The sequence below is a fragment of the Ylistrum balloti genome, unplaced genomic scaffold (assembly GCF_031769215.1).
Source record: "Ylistrum balloti isolate Yb309-2 unplaced genomic scaffold, AGI_CSIRO_Ybal_v1 Utg369894, whole genome shotgun sequence".
In the NCBI taxonomy this organism is placed as follows: domain Eukaryota; kingdom Metazoa; phylum Mollusca; class Bivalvia; order Pectinida; family Pectinidae; genus Ylistrum; species Ylistrum balloti.
In genome coordinates, this window is record NW_026782025.1 from 914202 (window position 1) to 941135 (window position 26934).

Here is a 26934-nt window from a genome sequence, read left to right on the forward strand (position 1 = left end):
TTCGTAACTCCTTCTAACTACGCCTAATGCATATCAATTATCGTGTCTGGACCGTGTACATTAGCTGTCGCGCACGTCCTTCCGGTGACGAAAGCAAAAATGTATTTTTTGTATAAAATACCCGTAACTTAAACCAGAAAACAAAATACTGATTTCACTCGGCCATACACAGGTTTTAACCTCTGAGCGGATATTGCTGAAAACAACGCCATGGTTTTATCAAGAATTCTAGTTTTGTTTCTCATCCTGTGTTTATCCAAAGCTGATGACATATGTCAAGGAAATACTGGTATCCAATGGATAGCGGATCCCAATGACTGCTCCGTGTTTTATCTCTGTTTTAACTCGTCGTCGTTCAAATACATGTGTCCCGTCAACTCCGTCCGAGATTTTATCACAAAAGCCTGTGTTCCAAAAGGATCCAGATACGATACATGTAAGTAAGAAAGTTTCCAGAGGATCCCAAAAGGTGCTTCCGTATAATCTATATATTGTAGTATCACTTTGTGTGTTAATTTTCTACCCGGCGCAGCGTATGTAATGTAATGTATGTAAATGTATATTAACATGGTATATTATTCTGGAGACGATGCAGATTTATCAAATATATATACCTCCTTGCCAATTTGTATCAATTCCAGGAAAAGATTTGAAGTATTGACAGTTAATACATGACTGGTTTGTAGATAGTAATGGAAATCTAATCTGGCCGTTATAGTGTTTAATAAGGAAAAGCGAAAGCCGATGTGTCCATAAGATAAGGATACAAGTTTATTATCAAATGATGTCTTCTCATTGGAGATTAGATAATGTTCGTTATTATCAGAAGTAATACAAGCTAACCAGTAGGACGTATTTCTATATTTATGTTTTTAAAGTATAATGCATGAAGTCTGCTTTTTAATTGAATGGAAACCTAGTAGCCTGGACGTTGGGATACAGATACATCAATGATATACATACTGTTAAACGTTAAACACAACTTCTGGTGATACAGGTTGGAGACAACATTCAGATCAATTACTTGCTTTTGGTTCTAGATTCTATATTGTTCCTCCTACCATCAACAGTTTACATTGTTGACAAAAGAGCCATGCCTCGGTTCTTTTTGTAACGACAAATCTACGACGACAACGTGTTTTGTTCCGGATTACATAAACAGTTAAATAATCCGATATCCAATTTGCTTCTGAAAGAAAAATTAGCCGATAAGTTTCTGATATGTTTAAGTAGTGAACCAGGATTCTTTGTTTTGAACTATACATCTACGACCTCGAAAGGTTATCGACGTTATCGACTGTTTTTCTATTAATTATCCTGTATGAAGCTTGTTATTTAAAGAAAAAGTAGCCGATAAGTTTCAAGTGTGTTAGATAATGAATCATATATTAAAACGTTTGAATCGTTTAGAAGCTTTGCAATGCTGACTCTTTCAAACGCATATGCGGCAGTGTCAACAAAATGGCGACTGGTCGAGAAGCAAGCGATTGGGGTATAACAGCATATATTTCGGGAAGTAAAACTTGTACAATGTCCCTGTTTGGTCTCATCATTTAACTTATTCATTATGCAATCATATAAGTTGTTGTATTGTCGCTAAGGTCTTTAACATTTGTAAAAATCTTATTTACTTCTTAAATTTGTTTCGGTTTGCCATTTAACTTATTAGTGTAAAAGACGTTGATCCATGCGATGTTTTAACACATCAGGTACCAAGAAAGAGGAAACAATCTGTTCACCTGATGATATATTAAAACCACATCCGACCGGAAACTGTGCTAAATACATCGATTGTGAGATGATGCTGACCAGGTCTGCTGACTTCAGAACCGCAACCAAGGAATGTGACTACCCTCTATTGTTTGATGAAGACTCTGGACGCTGCCAGATTCCGGAAACAGCCGAGTGTGGAACTCGCTCCGTCCCTAAAAATCCATGTAAGTAAACGTTTACGAAGATGGGTGTCTCCAATGAATGTGTCTAAAGTAGTATCGCTGTATGTGTTTTGTGATTTATCATTGGAAAAATAACAAAACCGTCTTACTCTACAAATACTAGATGTTTAAGGAATTGATCCTAGATTAATACCCAGCGAGTTTAACACTATCCCTGTTGTAGGTGAATACGAGGCTAACCAATGTCAGCGAGGTCACTGTATCCCTTGTTACATCCGGTTTCCTAGCTGTGACGGACTTCCAGATGGTCTGAATGCCTGGAAAGGACGGGAAGATTCGCCCTACTACGTCGTCTGTAAGAAAGAACGTGTAGTGTACCATGGACAATGTTCCAATGAGGAAAAGACTCAGTTGTTTGACCCGGAGGAACGCGTATGTAAGGCCCAGTAGCGTTCATACTTCACTATTCTGTCCTACATTTTGTCATTCTTTGTCATGTTCTTTTTCGCTTTTATCGAACACATCAATCTATATATTGTCATCGTTATTTTGAAATATATTCATTAAAAATCAGATGTTGTGTTCTTGTTCCAATGATGACAGTAAAAACCGGTTGAATAAAAAGACAGGTGTATTCCGATCCTGGGGAAGTGTTCCTTGTATACTTTGTGAGGGGATCTCGATTTTGCTACGAAAACCTCTTTCTTACAGGGGTAGGGACTGCTGGCAAGTGCTATGACTCACTGTAGGTTTATGTTGCATAATCACAGGTGCTAGCCTTTTCTGTCAATACACTCATTGTAGAAAAATGGAAATGAGAAAATTGAACAACCTAATCAACTCCGAGTATTGGGAAGTTTAGACAATCGAGATCATGTTTACAAAAGCTGAAAGTCATTTCGTTCTGAGCAATTATGACAGGGAAACGACATGAAACTGATCCTTCTAACACCACAACGAAGCCGAATGACGTACATGTCGCGTCAGGGGCTCGGCGACTTATTTCAAGGACACCTGTCTGACTAGCTTACATTTGGCGATGCTTGGTGAAGTCTGATTACTTTTTTACGGCATTATGGCATTATTGTGTTCTGTTGATTAAGATATCGTGAATCAAGCGAAAGATTCTAGACATCGCGGTCGTTCTGCTAGACTGACGGAGTAACAAACCGTTATCCTACAATGAGTGTGTTGACAAACCTCAACGATTTCCGAGCTGTTACGATCTTGTGCTGCTAGCCAAATTTTTACATATGTGTTGAGATATCCTTGTTCTATTAATCTATCTGCTTACCAATGTAAGTGATTTCTTTGTCCTTCGGGGATATGATCGGAGAGTTCAAGGCCAAAGGTGTAGAAATCCGAAGGTAGTCGGAAAAGATCAAAGAAGACAGAGGAAGATAAATTTAAACTGTATTAGAATCAATTTTAAGCATGAGGTTACAGCCAAACAAGGTACCAACGGTCCACATTTAGAATTCCGGAAGTTATTTTCACTCGCGATAAACAGTTCAAATATACAACATTTAGAGGTCGACATCAGCAAATAGTTTACAGTTCTTTGCATTAGGTAAAAGGAAATATGCTATTTCAGTATCATAGTTTACAACCCTATGCATTAGGTAAAAGGAACCACATTAGAGTTCCTTCCACTCAGAAACACAAAGAACATACTAACATATCACATCATAATAACTTAAACTCAAAGTAAACGTAACCAGAATAAAACAAAAGAAAGACTAACACGGATATTCATGGTTAAGCACAAGGAGAAAAAGATAAGGTGTTCCGGAAGATTGAGCGTCATCTGTTTCATCAACGACATCCGCCAATAATGTTTGGTAAAAAAAACGAGCTTCAAACACGTCCAGCTTCATATCGCACGATGAAAGAGAATATTGCTCAACAAGATGAATATGACGACCGCAAAACTTCCTCATAGTTTTTTTTTTATCAACCTGCATTTTTTAAAAGCCTTTGTCACGAGTTTGTAAACCATTTGTTGCCCGAAAATCGCGACAATGGAACTTAGGCCTTTGAAAATCGGATAAGACGCGATATGTAAACACCATAGGTTGGAGATGCTTCTATCCAGAAATGGCAAATTCTAGTGGCAACTGAAATTATCTTGCCTATAATACAGCTTCGTGGAACGATGTCCATGCTGGTTTCGTCATAGGAAATGATTAGCCAACAGAGGAGTACAGTTAGTTTCCATAAGTACTCCAAACATCTGTTGGAAGATCTTACCATCAAACTCGACGAAGATGTTGTCAATCAGAATTTCGTTCATTTTTATGATTTCGTCCGCTTCGATTTGGGCGTATTTTTCATGAAATATGCTTCGGAAATGTAGGAAATGATAAATATTGAAACAAAAGGAACAACGTTGTTTATTATTTAATTCTCATTTATTATAAAACAATTTTGCACATTAAAGACATTGAAGATACCATCTCGTACCAATCAACAACAAATAAATTAATCCTCTTTTTATTTATATAACATAGTTACATCCTTTACGTCAACGCATTGTTTCTTGACGGGATCGAACACATAACTCCCAGCACTGCTGGCGTCCAATGTACACTTAGACTGGAAAGTTAGGCGTTCCTTGTAACATGTGATGAAATATGGTGTCCATTCCCGTCCTTTCCAGGGATTGGGGCCGTCATCTGCACCTTCACAGCTGGGAAATCTAACCTCACACGGCACACAGTGAGAGGACAAACCACATTGGTAGGCGTCGTAGTCACCTGAAGAGAGTAATATGTGATTTTTTTTATTGGGAGAAAGAGAATATCAAATTCTGTATAAAAGTCAAGGCCGTTACCTTTACGTCTACGATTTCCACCCGATCTCAATTACTAAATATCACCTGGTGAAAATCTTATATTTTTGTCATAGATTCGTCTCTTTAAAAAACCGTTTGATTTCCCCAATGCAATTTTTAAGCCAATAGTTTGGCCTTCTTTACACTCATTGTTTCCTTGCAAACGTAACGGAACATTTTTCAAATATTTGAAACAGAATTTTGATTTTGCAATACAACTAAACAGGTTATTATTCAAAACGAAAAATTAAAGTATTTCTAAACATCTATGAAAATGATTTTAAAAGTCAATTTCTTCTATGTCGCTAAGTATGACAATTCAAAAATGAAGTTAATGAAACGATAAAAAAAACGGGAAATGATACCATGCGACAACTACAATACACTTATATATCCTTAAAGAAGGGAATGTTTTCTGGAACGAATAACTTGATAGCCAATAGACGGAAATTCTAGAAATGTTTAGAAAACGAAACAATAAGACGGGTTGATTTTAAAAACAAGTGAATTAATTAACAAGGCGTTTCATGTATGTATTTAAGACATATCAATTTAAGAAATTGCAAAAATTACTCCGTATGTTTATTTTCCTTAAAACGTGTTTCAATTTGTGTAAGGTTAAATATAACTTGTATCGAATACACGCACACGTTTTCACAAGCGATGTAAAATAGCGTTTTAAAAAGGTGTCAATCTTCTCTCATTTACTTATCTATCGACATAACGGATCACCTCTCACGAGTCTGTCCTACAGGTATCACATAAAAATAGTACCTGCTGTCCCAATAGTAATTGTAAGAGATTACTACATTTGGAGTATCTAAATTTCTATTTTCTTAAAGTTTTTCCTCTTTCTTATGCCTCAATTGACAATATTCACATTTTGCTACTAAGCTGGGGGTCCTGTGAGGAATACTTTGGGTTCTGTACTCTGGCCGAGACATACCCAGTATTGAGGTAGAGTTATGACTGATTTAACCGTTGTCGGTATAGTGTGACCGTTTAGGGTGTCCTGCTGGGAACATTTAGTGTGGTAGCAATATTAAGTCGGCTTCTGTTCCGCACTGTCACAGGGAAACATTCACGTACATGCCGCAGCCTCCCAAAATCACACGCATGCAATACATTCACTCAACTCCCAGAGAGACCGTCTTTAAACGGCACTGACTGCTTAAAAGACATCAAAGAATATAAACAAAACAGTCTTTCATCGGACAAGGTAAGAAAGCACTGAATAATCTCCTACAAATGGAGACCTCATTTAAAGTCTTGTTTCACTTACAGCCAACCCCTTAATTGCATAGCCAGCCCTCATACAAATACCACAGCATTGTCAAGACTTACATGGTGATTTGGGTTCCTTCCTGTTCTCACACTGGACTTTATCATGGTGCTGGCATTGTTCTGTAGTGACGTCATAGAGCTGAGGATAAGGACATTCATTGACATTTGGGACACCGGAGTGACAGTCCACGTACTTGGCACAGTTAGAGTGGGGCAGTCTGTCCTTGGGAGTTGACTGGCACACAGTCTGAGTGTGTATTACGGCCAATCCTCCCAGTGGTGGCTTTCCCTGGTCGACAGTTGGTTTAACTTGGGTCGTGTCGGGTTTCCCTTGGACAGAGTCCGTTTTACCCTGGTCTACAGTTGGCTTTACTTCATCAACATTTACTTTTCCTTGATCGACTTCCGGTTTTCCTTTCTTACCTTTATAAGAGAATCAATAGACACATGTTGTGAGTCGTAACTAAAGCAACAAATGTAAAATAATACATGGCCTTCCGCGGATGTAAAGTTTGTCTCTCGGCAAGCGAAATCAAATGTTCGATATGATGATAAAAATAGGAAAACAATGGAATAAAAAAAAGTAAAAAAAAGATACTTCATATTCAAATAACTGAATTTGATCACCTTTTAGATTGATGATAATTGGTTTGTATTATAGTGTCCCTTAGTTAAAGATGTAACAAACCACAATTATTTATATATATATATATATATATATATATATATATATAATTATATAATAAAGGTTATTGAACAGGTACTTGACACCGGATTACGTTGTCTTATAATTAATTGCTTGTGTTATAATGAATATCAAGGCAAAATTATCATATTAATTTTTCATGTTTGTTTATCATTGACTAGTTGCGAATGGTTATACAGGCAGGGGAATGAATTTCACAAAATTAGACTATGAAATATTACAAAGGGGCGCTAGAGAGTTATATTAAGTGACTGTTAATATCTTTATCATACTTACATGTGTCAAGTCGGGACCCTTTCGGAACGCACGCGCGGCTCACAACATCTGTCACCGTGTTTGTTGGACAAGTATATTTAAATTCCATTCCATGAAAACAAACGTAAAAGCTGGAACAATCATTTGGATCTGTTAACCATCTTGACCCCTTCACATCTCTACAGTGATCTTCTGCAAACGCAACGGAGACGCAGATCGCGAACAAACTTATAAACAACATATTTGATGACTTGAATCTTCTGTGTCTGTGGTGTTTTCTGGGGGCTGTTGTGGACACTGAGTCGGGTAGAACGTATTTATAGCGTCAGACGCCTTTGTTTTGAGAAGCCAAATGAATGTTTATCACAAGAAACACCAAAGGCGTGAGGTGTAAGAGATAATGTCGAGAGAACATTTGGATGCCGCCGCTCCTGTATGATTAAGTAGACGAGTCAATAAAGACGAAAGGAATTTTTCAGATAGTCCATCCATACCGGACATACCAGGGGTCACTGTAGGGTCATAGTCACATCCGTACCTCAATAGATCAAGTAATCCATCGTGTATTACTACAGAAAACACACAGGAAAGCCGACTCAGACATACCTTTAAAAACTCGTACAAGTTGTTTTCCTTGTCGAGCCGTGTCTAAATAGTGATGATAAAGCACATGTCGCGTGCCAGGAATCTGTCGGTAGGGTAGATACCCCTCACGTGCGTGGATAACTCGTCTTCATCAGTGTCCATTCCTACAGCAGCAGTAAACAGGATCCGGATGGGCATATTGCTTGTATGATGATAGGAATTAAGATAAATGTAGACATCCGCGACACATAAACTTATATAACGGTGACATGTTGTGTGTTTAAGTTACGATGCCGAGCGTTGACCCCACGGTACAAACATTTCAATAAAATTATAGGTTTGAAAAAAAGAAAGAAAGAAGAAAAAAGCATTTGAACAACGTTTTATTTTCCTAAAGCATTTCCATTTCAATTATCAAAGTATTTCATATCTTTATTCTTTACAAAACCCATAACACTGGTATGTTAAAACTAGCCACACTTGATAGCTTCTCTGTAACAATAGCTCTACATACATTCTGTTTTCTACATTGTATTCGTCCGTCACTTTCTGTTACTCCAAATCTTTACTGATTACACTAATACATAGCAATATACACGAAAATCATAAAGAAAAATTAATAGGTCACCGTCAGAAAAATGCTTTCATTGAAGCAATGATAAAAAGCTAAAACATTCACCGATTAAGGCCAGGATGGAAGCGGGCATTAGAGCATAATGCAAGAGGAAACCGGACTACACAGGTAAAATTCTAGGCCGGCCAAGATATACTATATTTATACAGACTGGTCAGAAATCTGTCATGCCAAGTTCTATTCTTGAAGGTGTGCTATGAATCCTTTAACCTTATGCTGTTTTCAAAGGTTTGCAATGTCTGTCCGTCCTGGTAATTGTGTCGCCCTTTTGGTACTAATGTTGTTATGAATATTCGGAGAGCTCAACGAGGACCATATGCATCTTATCTGACTAGTATTTTCCAGCATATTCATCACAGGGGAGGGTTGACGGCTGGGGACACTTAATTTAAAACGGATAGAACACGAAAATTATCATCGCTTGGCAGAACCTTTTGAGCTGTTTAGACTGTTTTTGTTGTATTCTACAGATGTACAAAGGACTCGTTATATCGTTATTTATGAACAGCGGTCATGAAGTAATGATAGACAAAGCAGATTAGTAAATGTTTCGACAACATTTCACGAAAGAGACAAGATAAGGAGATTTCACCTTCCTAAAACTTTCGCCATATTGTCGATATCTAGCTGTAAACGGAGTGCTTCAAAGCAATCATGATTGTAAAGCTAGATTTACCTACAACCGAAACCTTTTTCAAAGCCAGACGCATACGTTTATATTTACGTGAAGCCCGGCATATATTGTGTATTCTTTAGACATTACCATATTTCGAAATTATTCGCATGGGTGATCTCCACGGCTGGTGGTTTCCTGACACGTGCATCTCCGTAATGCGCACCACCTTTATGATTCAGAAGTGGTCGCTAGAAACATAATTTTCTATTTACCTTGGTATCTTCTTAATGTTTTCTTCAGATGATTTTGTTTGAGTATTTCAGGTTGTCTTGGAATAAAAAACATGTACACCAATCTTACTTGCTTTGGGTTCCTAAAAATCCCTTTCGACTATGTTTATCGCCAGTTTTTTGGTGACTCAAAGAGCAGGAAACCTCGTACTACCGACCGTCTAGTGCATGTCCGAAGTACAGTAAATGAAAAGTTGGTTTTAGGAATTCTAAAGCGCTTTTGATTTACCGGCACCATCGATTCTTAAATAACATGTTAAAACGACATTGTGAGAGTGAATTTCTAGTTGACAATGTGTTTCAACAGGCTACAAGCGTACCCATGGGAGTAAAGTATTCTTCTTTAGATCTTCTTTGGAAAATGGAATCTTTCCAAAACAGATGGGAAAAAACATTATCCATGCCTTTATTTAAAAATGTGGATAAACATGAACTTTCGAATGTGGTATATGTTTTGTTTTCTGTCATATATAAGAAGCCTTCGATTTTGTGTGGCACAATTGGTTGAAGTTGAAACCAAGAAATAACGGTATTTCGGGTAAATAATTTGATTGGTTAGATAATTGTATTAGTGCTAGCCAGCATAAGTTGCTGATACTAAATCCTTAGTTAAAGCTACCAATGTCGGAGTTCTTCAAGGCTCGGTATTAGGGCCTCTATTATTTATACTAATGATATAGCCAATAACTTTGGAGTTTGTCAAATATTTACAAATGACATTTCTTACATAACTTTGATACCTCTCCTGAAACCATTGAAACAACGATTAATAATGAATTAAGCCTTTAGGTTGATCCTACTAAAACAGAGGCATTAATTATTTCAAATTCTTAGGTATAATTTTATATAATAGAAATTACATTTACTAATGCAAGGTAAATAAATACATATTTGAATTCAAAAAGTTTTTATTTAGACTCAAAAGATAATTTTTTGAATTAAAAAAATTATCACTTGATAAAAAAAAAATGATATTTTGACTTCAAATAAGAACATTCAGAATTAATGGATATTCTTAATTCAAATGATACTTAATAAATGAAAATCATGCATTTTTTAATCATAATGAAATTAATTCAAAAATATTTTTCGAACTGACTGACATTTTCAGCTTTAAATTTTAAATCAGTGCTTTTGGAATTCACCTCATTAGGATAGTATCTGATAAAGTAACGGAAGTGTTCGTAGTGTTATATACCTACATGCCAAATATAATCAAAATCCAAGAATATTGAAATTTCCCCACAGTAGTCCCCCTTCAAGAACAGTTCTCTTGTTCAAATGGAAAACGAAATTTAGATATTATCAGATTTTCGTGAACATAGGTATATAGATGTTGTCTGACATGACAAAACACAACGGTCACCTGTAAAACAAAAGTGTACACAACAAGGCATCGAGGAGAAATTATATATCATGTTTCAGAAATAAAGTTCCAGTACTTCACAAGAAATAACCATAACAAACTTCAATTGTCAAAATCCAAGGTGGCCACCTGTCGGCCACTTTGTTTCACTGATAAGTTATGAAATCGAATAGATACAAATATGGTCACTGGGAAACATACACATTAAGTTCAAGATATATTCCTATAGTACTTCTCAAGAATTAGGGACAACAATCTTCAACTTTCAAAATCCAAGGTGGCCACCTGTCGGCCATTTTGTTTTACTTATTAGTTACAAAATCGAACAGATACAAGTATGGTCACTGGGAAACATGCACATTAAATTCAAAATATATTTCCCTAGTACTTCTCAAGAAATAGCGATAACAATATTCAACTGTCAAAATTCAAAATGGTCATCTGTCGGCCATTTGGCTTCCCTGATCAATGATGAAAATTAATAGGCACAACTAAAGGCCATGGAAACATACACATGAGATTCTAGAAAAATTCCTCTGATATTTCTTAAGAAATAGCGATAACAATTTTCTACTTCCAAAATCCATGATAGGTACTTGACGTTAATTTTGTTTCACTTGTGACGCCTGAGAAATATAACTCCAATAGAACAAGGATTGTTTACGGACGAACAGACGACGGATGTACAGACGACAGATAAACGACTGACGAACACCGATTTGAACAGCCCGTCATCTGATGATGAAAGGATAAAAACGCTATTGTTCACCATATCAGATACAATCCACTATGTTCTCCATACCCATACTTCGAAAATTTAAATATTTAGAATGTTTTTACCTTCGTGATTTTTCTAAACACTAAATGAGCTACATATCGATATTAAGATGATGTAAAACTTGACAAAGATGTGTCATCTCGGTTTTGTGAGATGCTGACAAACTACTACTTTTATCATTACAGTATTTTAGAAGAAGATAACAGTCTATAAAGCATGAAACTTACCGCGAAGCGACAGTGTTTTATGTGTGTGTGTTCCATTACAGTTTTCCTCTGTCCTTTATAAGTAGCATGTTCCCCAATTATTAATGTTAACTTGCATTCTTAAAAAATTGATACACTAGCGAGGAAGAAACTCGTTGCATTTTGGGGCTTAGAAAAAACAATGGTATTCCGGACAAGTGCCCGAACTATTATGGCAGGGTGGATCACGCGCTCGCTCTCTTTTATAGATCTTATTCACTTTTTTTACTTTATTTCTCACATTCTGCTCTAGTGTACATGCTTTGTCAGAGAGCACGACATTCAATCAACTTTTCTAACCCCCATAACCTAAATGATACAAGTCCGTATACACACGTTGTACATATTTAGAATTTAGATAGGTGTGCCAATAACTTGGGGATAGAGTTGTTTAATGTACAAAGAAACCCCGTGATCAACAGACGTCTATCAACATACCTGATCGTGACTGGACCACACCCAACATGCTGTCGAAACCAGGTAGTTTGCGGTCACCATTCAACTTGATAACCTACATTCAAAATTATTTTTGCGATTATCTAATGTAATATATCGATGCTGCTAAATTCTGGCAACTGGAAAATTTTCGCTGAGCATGTCAATAAATTACTCTGATTATAGTTTACAGTACTCGTAAAAAACAATAACACGGAAAAAACACACACGCACACACCACCATACAAAACACAACAAAGAAGAAACCGATGAAGAAGAAGACGAAGAAGAAAAACAGCAGGCGGCTGATAGATGTAATTACATTACTTCGTAAAATATTGAGAATGATAGTCTTTTCGCGCAACTGAATATCGAAGTGGCTATAAAGGATTTCTCCTCACTACGAGACAAATATCGTCTTTTCTACATGTAGGGCAACAAATTTAAGTAACGTAATAACGAAAAGTTAGGACTTGAAGCTGGCGTGGTCTAAAACTATTCAGTATAACTGCAGGACCCACGGTTCCAATAACTTCAAATTATTTTAGTGAATATGAATATTATCAGGCTGATATTGAAATTTTATCCATGACGACAGTCGCCGAAAATATGTCCCTTGATCATCGTATGTTTGGTTCTATTTATAGATTCAAAGTTTTCCTTGGTCTTATTTCATAAAACTTTTATTCTGATCACGTAAGGAGACAATCTTTACATTCCAATGCAACAGAATTAAATCAATATCTCAATAATGTTTAGGACGACATGGCCTCTAACTGTCTAATCACATTTCATGAGGTCTTAGAAATGTGGGTATATCAGGTAACGAAAAGGGTGACAGTGTCGCCAAAGCAGATTTTATATCCATATTTTGATACTAAACTCAATTTTCAGATTTTGAACTTTTTGACACAATATTTGCTCACAGTTGGAAACCAATTGCAATAAGTGTTTAGAAAACAACTTACAGTCAATCAAATTCAAATTCATTTATTGACTTTGAGCTTTACAGCTCATCAGTATGTACACAATACATATAAATACAGTGGCAGGCAATGCAATACCGCAGTGGAGAATGGACAGAAAATGCATGTAGTTACATATATTTTAACATTATATCATGCTATTCCTCAACTGGGTGGCATCATATATATATTTACTTAACATGGTTAATTCTTTAAAGTTCGTTGTACTCAATAATTGTATCAGCTTGAAAACTGATGGTTTTTTCCAGTAATACAATTTTATACGTCTCTCTCTTAAAGCTTGATAAAATGGACAAATAAACAAAAAATGATATTCGTCTTCAATATCTTCAGAATTACAAATTCTGCATATACGTTCATTTCTAACAATGTTTCGGTATCTCCCGGTTTCACTATACAGCATATGCGCTGATAAACGTAATCTAGTTAGAGTAATTCTATTTCGCTTTGGTATATATTTACATAAATATTGTTGCAATGTTAAATTATCAACTAAATGTCTATACAAAAAACATTTCGAGGAATTCTCTAATATTTCAAACAATTCTTGCCGTGCATTATCAAAGATTCTCTGTTTAACAATTGGCAGGGCAACAGACGGGTTCACATTGTGTTGATTCTAAGCCAAGACCGAGTAAAAAAAGTTTGTCTTTCACAAAAGTTACCCAATTAAAAACAGTATTTCGCTGTGGCATATACATGAGTTCATCATAAGCAGTTTTAAGAACACAGTTCTTAGTATTTAAAAGCTTGAACCAGTATTTAATTAAATTATAATGTCTGGTATGTACAATTGGAAGTCTACCCAATTCAAAATAGATCATTACATTGCATGTTGACTTCTTAACACATAATATCCTTTTGCAAAATTCCAGGTGAACTTTCTCAATATCTATGCCTTTGCACGAGCCCCATACCTCAGATGCGTAACACAGTATACTGTTAACATATGTATCAAAAAGTTTAATCAAGGTATGGCAGTTTAAATTCAAATTTTTACATTTTGTATATAAGGCAAATATTGACTTTCGACCTTGCCCGGATAATTGCTTTTGTACAACATTAAATTTATTGTTCCATTTAAAAACGATACCTAGATAAGTAAACTGTTCAACGACTTCTAATTTGTTTCCATCGAAGAACCATTCCTCGTTATTACGTAAGCGGCCTCCATTTCTAAAGACAAAAATCTTAGTTTTTGCCGTGTTAACGGTCAATTTCCATGAATTCGCATATATAGACAAACTAATTAACATATTCTGTAGCTCATTGGCTGATTCTGCAAGTAGCACCAAATCATCCGCATACATTAATAAAAAGAGACTGAGTTCTCCAAACTCATACGGCCTAATACCGTTAGCAATAAAGTAATTTTCAAAATCATTTACATACATTGAAAACATAATTGGGGATAAAATTTCCCCTTGGGCGAGACCCATATTGTTTACAAAAAAATCGGAACATCTTCCCTTAGATGAGACACATGTCTTAACTTTTTTATACATAGCTTTCAAAATTAATAGCAGCCTTCCTCGAACTCCTAATTTTGACAATTTATACCACAATTTACAACGATCGACAGAGTCGAACGCTTTCGTGTAGTCAACAAAACAGCAGTCAATCGAACTTCAAATCAATTAATTGCTTCCAAGCTATTAAGAAAGGCCCCGGGACAGGGTTGTCCCTGCCAGACTCTGAATGAGTCATTTACAAAATAATGCATTCCTATTGACCAAAGTGTTGGATTTGTATCGTTTGCAGGGTATACTGTATGAATACATTGTACAAGCATGGTTCAGATTATCGAGGATTGAAGAATAAAAATGAAAACGGAAACAATGAATAGTTTTAATTGCTATCCCCTTCGTCCCGAGTAGCCGGTGTAAAATTCGCCAACCCAATTGTGCCTTAACTTACACAATCAGGGATTTTGTTAAACATTTATTTTCTTGATACCTACGTTCCAAACAGAACACATTCTTCTGTGTTTGCACAAAAACTTGTGAACCAAAAACAAAAGATATCTGGGTAGCTGTGTAACATTGTGACCTTGGACCGCAGTATACTGGTGTTATGGGTGAAACAGGATTCGTTTAGCAGCAAGTTCCGTCGTGGCACAATCAACATTCTCAACATGGCGTCTGGTGACCAATCAAGTTCGCCGTCTTTATAACCTTACATATCATGTCGTTATCTTCGTGTTTTGACCGAGAGTCCGCGGTTTGAGACCGTACCTCATTCTTCAAATCGAAAGTATACGAATTTACACCATATCACATACAACCACATGCAAATATATGAGTAATAATATACAGGGCAGCAACGTTTCAACAGTTACAAAAACTGTATTTTCAAATAAACACATACAGATATCAATCATAGTTTATGTACAAAACTTTATAACCGAGGCGCTCCCTCCCCTCCAAAGCCTCATTGGTGACTCCGGCGTATAGAAATGGGGGTCAGAAAAGACATGAACTCTACAGTCGGCTGTTTCTAAAACTACCCCATTTAAGGGATTGCGCTTCATAAAGTTTGCCCGTAAAGTGTACGCCTAATTTTAGTTTTTGATTAAATCTGGTTCCTCCTGAAGGAAGTTGTTTCCCCACCCATAATATTTGAAATAATCACTTTGTTATTCATCCTTGGTGGTTTGTTATATAAAAGAACGACGACTTGTTTCTGCAGCATTATATACCTTCCAGGCCACACACTCTTACAGACTACACTCATCAAACGCTGTCCGCCATGCTGACGCTGATCGTCGTCGCCGCTTTCTTCGCGGGGGTACGGACAGAGTCACTGTGTCCCCAAACATCCTCCGTCGCCTGGGTGGAGGACAAAACCGATTGTTCTAGTTTCTATATGTGCTACCAAGGACGACATTTTAAGTACATATGTCCATCAGGTCTCGTTTGGGAACCGGACAGCCGGATGTGCGTCATCAAGGGATCAGCCGAGGATAAATGTACGCATGCTCATTTAGGCAATGATAATATGTAAGATCCGGTCTTGGTAGAGCTTTCTAAACAACATTTTCAGATCTTCAGCATGCAATTTAACGAGGATGATCTGAGTTCGAACTGAAACCATTATTTTTTTTTCTTAATTACCACTCCTTTGACATCTTCTAGATCACTTAGCCAGAGTTTTAATGATATTTACAAGTGTTCCGTAAACCATCTGTGTGTAAAGAGTATCCACGGTCCATTAAATTGCGATCTAAATATGACATGTACTTATTTTTCAGGCACGACTCCAGCTAAAGTCCAAAAGCCGTGTGTGTCCGGCGTCCGTGCACGTGAGTCACATCAGGAGAACTGTGCCAAATATTATGAATGTGGCGTGTCGCGTGTCGCAGGACCCAGTACTCCTACCCTGATGGAATGTCCATACCCTCTCCTCTTTGATGAACAGAAGGATCGCTGCGAGTTTCCAGAAACTGTGAAATGTGACAACCGGGTGGAACCTACAGATCCATGTAAGTATGGGCAACTTGTTTAAACCACCAACAATGTTATTTGCAACGATGATTTCTTGAACTTTATATAATTTAGTTCGGACAGTGCTAATTAAACGTAAACCAAGCTAAAAGTGTGTCCAAGTTTTCCACAGAAACATGAGGTGATCTGACAGACACAATTACTAACACACATATTTATCTTTTTTCAAACTTTTACTAGAATAATTACAAAGCAAATATATGAGTGTTGAGACATTTTTATATCTGTAATTGACCGACAATGTCAGTTTCTACAATCGGAACTTTCTGCTCTTATGTTCCATGTTTATATCTGTAATTGACCGACAATGTCAGTTTCTACAATCGGAACTTTCTACTCTTATGTTCCATGTTTATATCTGTAATTGACCGACAATGTCAGTTTCTACAATCGGAACTTTCTACTCTTATGTTCCATGTTTATATCTGTAATTGACCGACAATGTCAGTTTCTACAATCGGAACTTTCTACTCTTATGTTCCATGTTTTTATCTGTAATTTGACCGACAATGTCAGTTTCTACAATCGGAACTTTCTACTCTTATGTTCCATGTTTATATCTGTAATTGACCGACAATGTCAGTTTCTACAATCGGAACTTTCTACTCTTATGTTCCATGTTTATATCTGTAATTGACCGACAATGTCAGTTTCTACAATCGGAACTTTCTACTCTTATGTTCCATGTTTATATCTGTAATTGACCGACAATGTCAGTTTCTACAATCGGAACTTTCTACTCTTATGTTCCATGTTTTTATCTGTAATTGACCGGCAATGTCAGTTTCTACCATCGGAACACTTGCCTCTAAGGAAAATATGAAACAGACCAATTATAATTAGATTTAGGTACATATTATCATTATTATAAACTCCTAGTTTTTCTTATCTGTTTTCTTTAACAAGACTTTAAATATTGACTGAGGTAAAAGGTCAACATTGGCTATGATCGGTTATATGTGGAAATTGCTTAGTCTCGATTCAATGAGGCCAGTCGTTGTTTAGACGTTGGCGGTACCAGAGAGGTTGTGTTATATACATGTTTATCATATATTGTATGAATTTCCAGTTGATATGTGATTCATGGAACGAGACTGGAAACATGATTTCAACAAGCTGAGTAGATTGTGGCGAGTTTCATAAATAACGAAAGAAATATAAGTATCATCCTTGTTACGTCACGGTGCAATTGAGGAGTATGTGACGTCACATTATCTAAAGCTGACGTCACAATAGGTTGTGGCACATCTGTGAAATTCGGGAAATATTGCATGTGTAAATTCTCTGAATAACAAGACAATCATGTGACAAAAGTATATTTCAAAACTGTCTGTCTTATTTTAGGCGAATATGACGTCAACAAGTGTGAAAGTGCAGATTGTCCGCCATGCTACGTGCGTTTCCCCAGTTGTAAAGGTCTACCGGAAGGTCTCAACCCCTGGAAGGGTAAGGAGTGGACTCCACATTACACTGTGTGCAAAAAGGAACGTGTTGTCTATACTGGAATGTGCCCCAAGACGGACTCTGGAAAACAACGCATGTTTAATCCTGACGAACGCGCATGCGTGGAGCCAACGATCCTCACCTTCTCTCAGCCCTAAGATTTTAAAGACACAAGCTGAAATTCGTTGAGCAAACATCCATTTGAATATACAAATATGAAAATAATAACTTTTTGTAATAATAATGTGTTGTTCTGTTTTGTGATTCAAACTGTGGTAGATTGCCGAGGGTGTTTATTTTCTCGTGTGTACAAACTACTTGTATCCAGTACCAAAGTGAATGGTCTGCTGTAAGTATCATTTATATACAGCATATGAGATTGAAAAATAGAATTAACCTTAGGACTCTACACATGAAACAGATGGCATGATTTATCGCTATCATGTCCACCCGTATGTATCAAAATAGAGAGAGGGAAAGGCGTTCACCATGTATATACTATGTTGAGCTTTAGTAAGTTTTTTGTGAATTCCATCTCTCGATGCTAAACAGTTTTGGTTTCAAAGGATTGATCCTTTTGTCTCCTATCGGACATCACACTGGTGTAACGTCACCAACGTTCCCCGGACTAAACTAGATTAAAACACCCCCAAATAACAGGGAACTTCTTTTGTGTACACGACAAGGCTCGTTCCTCAAGTTCCGCGGAGAACCCTCTTCCTCTCCCCTAACACAGTTCTCTTCCGTACCATAGATTTTCCAACCAACTTGCTTACCAAATTTAAGACTTACTTGATTTGGAAATTTTGGTTTCAATCATTAAAATACACGTGGGAGGTTTGGTTGTATCTTGCCTAATGTCCCCGTATGCATTTTTCGCCTCCATTGGCTGTCTAGCTTGAAACGAAAGGATTCTGTGGGATCAAAATGTTTACAAGCGAGGTGAATGCATGTGAAAACCGACGATATACTTGTGTTATCTTGTAATGTTTCGGAATTGACTAATGTCGAATTTATAGTGCTTCACACTGAAGTATTCTGCCAAAAGCAATTGGCCGAACATGATTTTGAACATTTTTAAAACAAATATTAAACGTTTCATGGGGTTGTTTAAAAAGCAACACGGGTGCTTTTGGGCGTTACCACATTACTTATCATCAAGTCTTCAATGTAGCATTTTCCTGTCTTTTTGGGGGCTTAACGTCCTTGTTCTGGTTATAACCGAGTCTAGGACACCCTCAATGCAGTCGCTGCCGGTTGGTCGAAATATAGTAAGCTACGAGGTCACGTGACATGGTGACGTCACTGGTGCCGTGATCCGAATGATCTCTACTTTGTAAGCAATGATTAAAATATGTTTTCGAACATGGACACTTCTGAAAGTAAAATTTATCGACGTGAACACATATGATACAAAATATCCTGTCCATTTGAGACGACCAGAGCATGAATCACACAATATTCATATGTATCTCAGTAATTTGACGACTGAATATTTCACCAGTCGATATAAAACAAAGGCATGATTTGTAGGTGTTTTTCCTCGTAAACAACATTTCAAATTCACCACAAAAGCGTGAGAAAAAAAATGTAAACATGAAATTGTTTCAGTTTCCAATTTAATTTGTATCATATACATACGTATATGCCACATATAAATGGATATAAACTTTTCATCAACTACACACTGTCATCATACAGAGTTTACATCTGACCAATTACCAATGTCCATCTCTGTGACTTACCTGTACTGCTATTACGTAACGGATGGACGGGTATACCTGGGGACACTGACCACATGTAAGGGATATTTAGAGTTAGTTAGGGATAGCATTAGACAATAAAATTATTTTTACCCCCCCCCCCCCCCCCCCCTTTTAAATATCAGTTTTGGAAAGGCATTTGATTCTGTTAATTGGAGCTTTATAGATGAAGTCTTCAGTTATTTTTACTTTGGTCATGATAATAGAAGCTGGGTCGAAATGTTTTCTAAGGAATCTATGTCTGCAGTTAATCAAGGGGACAATCTTTCATCTTTTTTTTCCAAAATTAAACCGTCAAGGGAACCCAATCGCTCCGTTTTCATATTGTGTGCTGAGATACTTATTCAATTAAACTTAGAAATGATAAAGGTATAAAGGTAGATAACTCTCCATCATTGCTTTCTCAATACGCTGATGATAGTACGTTTATCTTATATAGATCAAAAAAAAAATCTTTAAAAGAATCTTTACTTGAACTTGACAAAATTGCAAAAATTTCCGGCCTGAAAATAAATAAAAGTAAGGCACAAGTCATATGGATAGGGGACAAGGAATATAGTGAGGAGAGATTTTTTCCAGAAATGAACTTGCAGTGGGGAAGATGTAAATTTGTTCATGTTGATTTACATTTGATTCCAAAATTAAACTGTGACAAAACGTTAGTAAAGCTGAAGGTTATATTAAAGAACTGGGATAGAAGAATTGTAACGCCTTTAGGACGAACACATATCATATCTTTACTGATATCTCAGTTATATCACCTGTTTATATCATTACCAAATCCTGATGACAGTTTTATTTCAAAATTGAACTCAGAATTAAATATCTTTCTCTGGAAAAGTAAAGTAGACAAAATAAAGAGAGATGTTGTAATTAAAACCTGTATAAAAGGGAGTCTCAAAATGGTTCATCTAAAACCTTTTACTGTCGCATTGAAACGTATATGAGTTCGTAGACTTTTCACTTCGGAGGGTAAATGGCAACTGCTGTTTAACACTTATGTAGGTAGGGATAGTCTTGTTAACTGTGGTTTTCAATATTTAGCAACTGTACAACAGAAATGAAAACATTTATTCTGGAAAGACATTTTCAGTCTTAGCAAAATAAGTTAAATGAAAAAGTAAGTGTGCTGAAAACACCTATTTGGTATAACAGACATTTTAAGATAGGTAACAAGAGTATTTGCTTTTTTGGGGGAGGAAATGTTTAAATAAAGGTGTTTTAGTGATTAATGACTTAATAAAAGAACATGATTCTAGTGAATTTTACTCATTTAATGATTTTTTGCAAATATTCCAAATAATGAAGACTTCCTAACATAACAAGGTGTTGTGTCCATCATAAAGAAATGTAGTTACTTTACAATTTATAATTTCGCGGCTGGATCATCCGCCTTTAACAAGTTTCATTAGTTTAATTGTTAGTTTCCAAATAAGGCAAGCGTACCTAAGATGTACTAGAACACATACTTGTCTGTTACTTCAGCATTTTCCAGCAGACGCCTAACAGCAAACGATATTTTTATTGGTAATAAATTCTGAAGAATACGTGTCTTTTTTTCTCGACGTAAGCAAAGGAAGACACTAAGATTCATACGAGTGTAAATAACGTATATAGTTCATACCTAGTGTAAATACTTGCCGTTTATGCAGTTAGAATATCAATCAAAATTTGAGAGAAGAACATATTCATCCCTTAATAGTTTGCCTTCATTTTTATGTATAAGACATTTGTTAAAATTTGAAAATGTTAGAATCGTGATCGCATGCAAGAGACGGTAGAATATATGAAGGCAAACAGTAGCTGTCATTTTTTCCCGTCGACGATGAAACGTAGTAAAATATCGGACAAACAGTTCAAAACCAATTCAGTCGAGGTCGGTACTTAAAACGACCAACTTCAATACTAATATTTGTAAACTCGTCGTTTTTGTCAAATAACTTCCGTATTCAACACGTGTGCAAGTTTCATATTTTCCTCGTCAACGTGTTAACGGTTAAAATAAATGCAGCAAGACTACAAAAACCATTAACTATTCTGTTCATTGTTTTACCCTGCACAACATGATCACGTCATAGCATGAACTGCTCAGTGATTTTTTTCCGAAATCAGACACTTTTTACAATTGTATTTTTTGTTAAAGCTTTTTACTACTTTTATCTACACGTATCACAAAAATCGATCTTACTGATTTAGTATTGTACGAAACAACAATTTGATGTTTGAAAAAATATGTAATTAAACGAGAGTGTTTGCCGATCTATAGCTATATGCACACGGATCACCAGTTCATATATGATTGTATATTGCTCGGTTGGAAATTGACTTAACACGCTCTCGTAATTGGACATTTTGTATATCAGCTTTTTTACATAGCATTATCGATTACTAAATGTTGAATAATGATGCATTAACACTATACCAAACTGGAGCACCACGAAGTGGGCCTTAAACGAATTGATTGATTCGACTTGGAAATTGAAACCAGATGCGGACAATCTGAGCTCGTCCAAAGGGAAGTAACTCTACCTGCGGTAAGTTCTAATTATGTTGGTTTTTGCTACATAAGTTAATTACTTGGAGCACCTCATTAAAGCTGGGTGACAAACAGGGATCCCGGAAAACATTTGCGCCGGGACTTAGGACACTTTATCCTTAACAATGAATACATTATCAAGACAGAATTGAAGTAGTGTCGTTAGGAAAAACAAATGTCTTCAGCAGAACAAGGAAATACATACAAGTTAACAGAATCTTAATTCAAACTCCGAATCAATAAACCTAAGGAAAACATAAAAAAATGTACATGGAGACTCCTGAAAAAGTGCAGGGAGAATAAGACCAGGAGTTTCGGAAGAGTGGACGTCTTCTGCTTCATCGACGACACTCGCCATGTAAATCTTGATCAATCCAAGCAAGTAATGTCACATTCCAAAATGAGAACAAGGTTAAAAAAACAACGGAATTACCAGGTTTATTGATTTTATATTGGACAGGTATATAGATTTTTTTCAAAATAGCATAATTACAAGACGACCGTAAAACTTATCTCAAATCTCTCAAAGCTTTTTGTCCGTCAATTACACGAAAAAAATCGTGATATCGGGAGCAAGCCTTTAATATCGAATTACCTGTGACGTGTAAACACCAAAGGTTGGGAATGCGGATTTGTTGCTATCCGGAAAAGGGAAATTTACAATTGGGAAAATAAGACTATAACACTTATACAGCTTAATCTTAGTGGAAAGCTGTCCCTGCTGGGTTCGTTATAAGAAAAGTTCGAGGTAACTTGCTTCAGAAAAAGAAGACAATGGATATACTAAGTAAAGGAATGTAGTAACAGGGTCGTGACAGTTTGGAACAATCACAGTTATCAAGATTTGTCTTCTCAAAAAAGTCCGACTTTCTGGAGATGGAAACCCTGTGTTGGGTGGGGATGGGTTGCCACACAATGATACAATAGTAAATATATTGTACATGTAATACACACCTGTTGACCCCTCTCACCATCCTTTAGACCCTTCTCAACACATACTCGTTGGTAATAACGTTAAAAGAAGAGGAAGGCAGGGGGAAGAGTGGGGATTGGTAAGTCATGTCTATTATTGGACCGAAAGGCCAAACGCTTATAGGCACTCTTTTTCATCAGTAAGAAAGACTGTGACTATACGTTAAATAAGAAAAAATAAAACTTCTTAATCAATTTTCAATGTCATTATATCTTTATCGCTATTTTTCATTGTCTTTTCACCACTCTTCAATTCAATTATTGTACAATATATTCCGATTCTTATGCTTGTTAAGATACAATGTAAGAAACATTCTTCCCGCGTATATTCTAATGCGAATTATATTCTTAGACAAATGTTGATTTTCCTGTCTGTCTATTGTCCGACGTCATCCATACAGTTTTCACTGCTTCTGGAAAACCCATGAACCTATTTCAATGAAAGATAAACCAAATTTTAAATTAGAGCCAAGAGGATGGGATCAAAAGAGGTCAAATTGTTGAAATTTCAAGGATTTCTCAAATACACTTCATATATGGAAAGGTCTTCAGGTGTTTTACCAAAATTGTAAATTTCATGACGCAAGGTTCTCCCTTTTCCCTTCATGGAGGTAAAATTTACGCAGTTTATGTGGGAAGTTTACATTTTGAGCATAATTAGTTAACTTTCTGTTGGAAATAGTTCTAAGATGGTTCGATTTTTTTGTATAAGAAGACGGTTTGATGATATGCATATTTTGACCATGGCAGACTCCTAAGAGCTGATGGCGGGCAAAAAAAGAGTCAAATTGACTAAAATTTCATAAATCTTATCAGTACCCAAAAATAGAAGAAATTTACTTTAGTTTGTATAGGGTAACCATTTGTTGCTGTGCCGCATATACTGATCCTGAGTGAGATTGGTGGGCGCTGTCATAAAAGGGGAAATTTCAAAAATCTTCTTCTCAATACCTAGATAGGATAGAATCAAACACTCTCCATAAATGGAAGGGGCTTTACCAAAATTGTAAATTTCAAAACCGCGGCATTTCACATTTTCCCCTGGGGATGGGGTACCGCTTGCAATAAATCTATATATTCATATCTATATAGAAAAAAATTACATAAGTTTAATGTAATTTGTTTATTTTTTAATGGAAATAATTCAAACTTGATTAGAATTATAAGATGACAGCTTGAAGGTGTGCACTTATTGATCCTGGCTGACCCCCGTGAATTAGAAGGCGCTGTCAATAGGGTTCAAATTGGTTCAAACATCTTCTCATTTCCCACATATGATAGTTCTAATCTATTGAACACTCTTCATGGACGGAAGAGTTTTTATAGGAAAATTGCATTTTTTGTGTAATTTCTTTTATTTCTAACGTGGTGAGAAACCTTAGCATGGGATGACAGTTGGTGCTGTGCACATTTTACATATACATTACATGTACAATGTTGTTCAAGTTATATTATGTAAACAAGGTTCTTTTATGATGTGTTACAAGAACAACAGCATTGTAACTCAAGCTTATATATTTACATAGTTCGTGTGGTTTAGTCTAGATACATTCTGTCCGTCTCTTCCCGATCCCAATTTATTTATTTAACGGGGTTTACATTCACTATTACGACCTTTCGACATTTTAGCGGACGAGAAGAGATAGGAAAGTGAGTAGAGGGGAAATAGTAAGAAGTGATGGGAGAGAGTGAGAAAACCGTGACACACAGATGGCGTGGATCATCACACACACAGTAACATATATTTGGGGAATGACAGGTAGAACAAGTTAATCCGCCCACACAGATGGTGTGGATCATCACACACGCAGTAACATAGATTTGGGGAATGACAGGTAGAACAAGTTCACCCACCCACCTCATCCCTTCTCTACCTGTTCTAATCCACTTCAAAAGAATGACTTATGATTCGTTAGATAGGGCAGTAATGAAGCCCCCGGGGCATCACAGACTGACTGTGTAATACTAGTAAAATCGGATGTAGAAAACATTAAGATCGGATCGATATCGTCAGGGAAATACATATATCAATAGGACGTACGTATCGATATGTTACAGAAAGTGGGACATTAAAAAAATCAAATGACCTCAAGCACAATGGAAATTAATGCCTTAACCATCTATCCTGTGTAGTTTAAGTCTGGTTCTTCTAAAATTTTCAACGTAGCCAGGACCAAAATTTGGACACATAATAAAAAATATCATTAAGTAAAATGACTCTATTTGGGTACTATTATAATTTAGGTTCCATTTCTCCACTTACTGCCACCCTATGAACCATAAAAGCGGAGGTAAATCCCGTGAAAAATATTTTCCAAAGTATATACATCACATCTTATGCACTCAATTGCACTATTGTTAGACTGTCACTTGTACTTTGCTCTTTACTGTAAATCAGTTAATTATGTAATTAGTTAATTAGCTGTCATTTGCTGATTTGCCTATAGCCATGCATTTGCTATTTCGCTTGTATTCTCTGTATACACAAACTTTATATAGTATATTTAATTCAAATAATTACGATTTCTTTTATACGGTGATTTAACCGTTATGCGATTTGTTTAGGAAAAGATGGAGTGATCATGCAGAAAAGGACTTCCTAAATGGAGCTCATCCTCTGTCCCAGGTGAAAATTACACTAATTAAATAAACAATGTTACTACTGTGCGGTTATCAGCCGATGCCAAGTATATGTGAACCCGTAATTATAAGATATTTGTATAATGTCAGCTGACTTGCATCACAGTTTTTCCCCTTTTGATCATTCATGTTAATTCTTACCGACTGTGTACATTCCATACGAGGAGTTATCCCCCTTCCCATTCTATCAGCCGTTTTTCTGGTATATTTTTTTGTCCTTGAATGTGTCTTTTGAGTATTTATACTTATTTCGAATATCTTAATAGTTTTATACCTATGTAGTATTATTAGTCATTACTGAGATTCTTTTTATATCTCTATTTGCTTATATATCCTTAACTAAACAAAAAGTTGTTCAGTTTTTCCCCGCTAGGGGTCAGTGCGTGCAACAGTCACGGAAGCGATTGCCTCTCGAAGGTAAGGCTGTGAAATGTTGTCAAGTTTGGATGTACTTTCGCGTATTTTAAACTTCATCATGTAAGGAAATTGTTCGTGGGCATTCCTAATGGATTTGCTTTTTCAGGTGACCGCCTTAATATGAACTGAAGTGAAGCAAGACGTAAAACTCTTCATAAATGGTTTCACATCAAGATTTCAGCATGACAGCAGACGATTCGAAAGAAACAGAATAATTTCCATCAAAATGTCTGCAACCGTGTTACATTTCGGGGACATTGTTTCCTTGTATGCAGAGGGAAGTGTCTGTGGTTTTATTTCAACGCTCGGGTAAGTTCTGTATCATGCTTATCTTTAGTAAAGTGAATTGGCAATGTTTGCACAGCCTGTCAAAGGCGAGGAGAGTAATTTCTGATTTAGCCAAAGGTCTACAGTAGATGTATAAATAGTCTAGTGTAGATTGATGGAATGCATGTGGTCACTCACTGGTGCATTTATTACCTTGGCTATGGATATAAACTCCACCCAGGCTTAGATCTCCACACATCTCTGAATGTCCATTCACTCACTCTATTAGCTTTAATTTCAAGTAGACCGAGAAGTTCTATCTGCCTGCTGTTAGCCAATGTTGTAAAAGAGAACTGATAACGTTTTGTTTACCTACACATTTACACTCGACATGACGCCAGTTCATCTTCTCAACTCAGAAGTTCTAATAACCATGTCAATATAACCAATTGTAAATTCTGAACCACAATTGTGAACTGAATGAT

At 36.3% G+C, this 26934-nt stretch overlaps 4 protein-coding genes across 4 annotated transcripts in view; 3 read left to right on the plus strand and 1 right to left on the minus strand.

Annotated features, from left to right (window-relative positions):
- The first annotated feature begins 210 nt into the window (after nucleotides 1-210).
- LOC132546556 (uncharacterized) lies at nucleotides 211-2345 on the plus strand. The gene is made up of 3 exons (XM_060210274.1): nucleotides 211-436; nucleotides 1710-1937; nucleotides 2119-2345. The coding sequence occupies exons 1-3, from the start codon at nucleotides 211-213 to the stop codon at nucleotides 2343-2345; spliced, it is 681 nt and encodes a 226-aa protein (XP_060066257.1).
- Nucleotides 2346-4388: 2043 nt separating this feature from the next.
- Nucleotides 4389-7214, minus strand: LOC132546557 (uncharacterized). The gene is made up of 3 exons (XM_060210275.1): nucleotides 6995-7214; nucleotides 6073-6435; nucleotides 4389-4651 (listed from the first exon to the last, which is right to left on the minus strand). The coding sequence occupies exons 1-3, from the start codon at nucleotides 7212-7214 to the stop codon at nucleotides 4389-4391; spliced, it is 846 nt and encodes a 281-aa protein (XP_060066258.1).
- Nucleotides 7215-15656: 8442 nt separating this feature from the next.
- On the plus strand, nucleotides 15657-18012 carry LOC132546523 (peritrophin-1-like). Its single transcript, XM_060210241.1, has 3 exons — nucleotides 15657-15876; nucleotides 16159-16389; nucleotides 17756-18012. The coding sequence occupies exons 1-3, from the start codon at nucleotides 15657-15659 to the stop codon at nucleotides 18010-18012; spliced, it is 708 nt and encodes a 235-aa protein (XP_060066224.1).
- Nucleotides 18013-26402: 8390 nt separating this feature from the next.
- Nucleotides 26403-26934, plus strand: part of LOC132546531 (inositol 1,4,5-trisphosphate receptor-like) — a 111149-nt gene continuing 110617 nt past the window's right edge. The window contains exon 1 of the mRNA XM_060210250.1: nucleotides 26403-26491. Within this exon, the coding sequence (XP_060066233.1) occupies nucleotides 26409-26491 (83 nt within the window). The 5' untranslated portion in view covers nucleotides 26403-26408. The remainder of the gene's footprint in view (nucleotides 26492-26934) is intronic.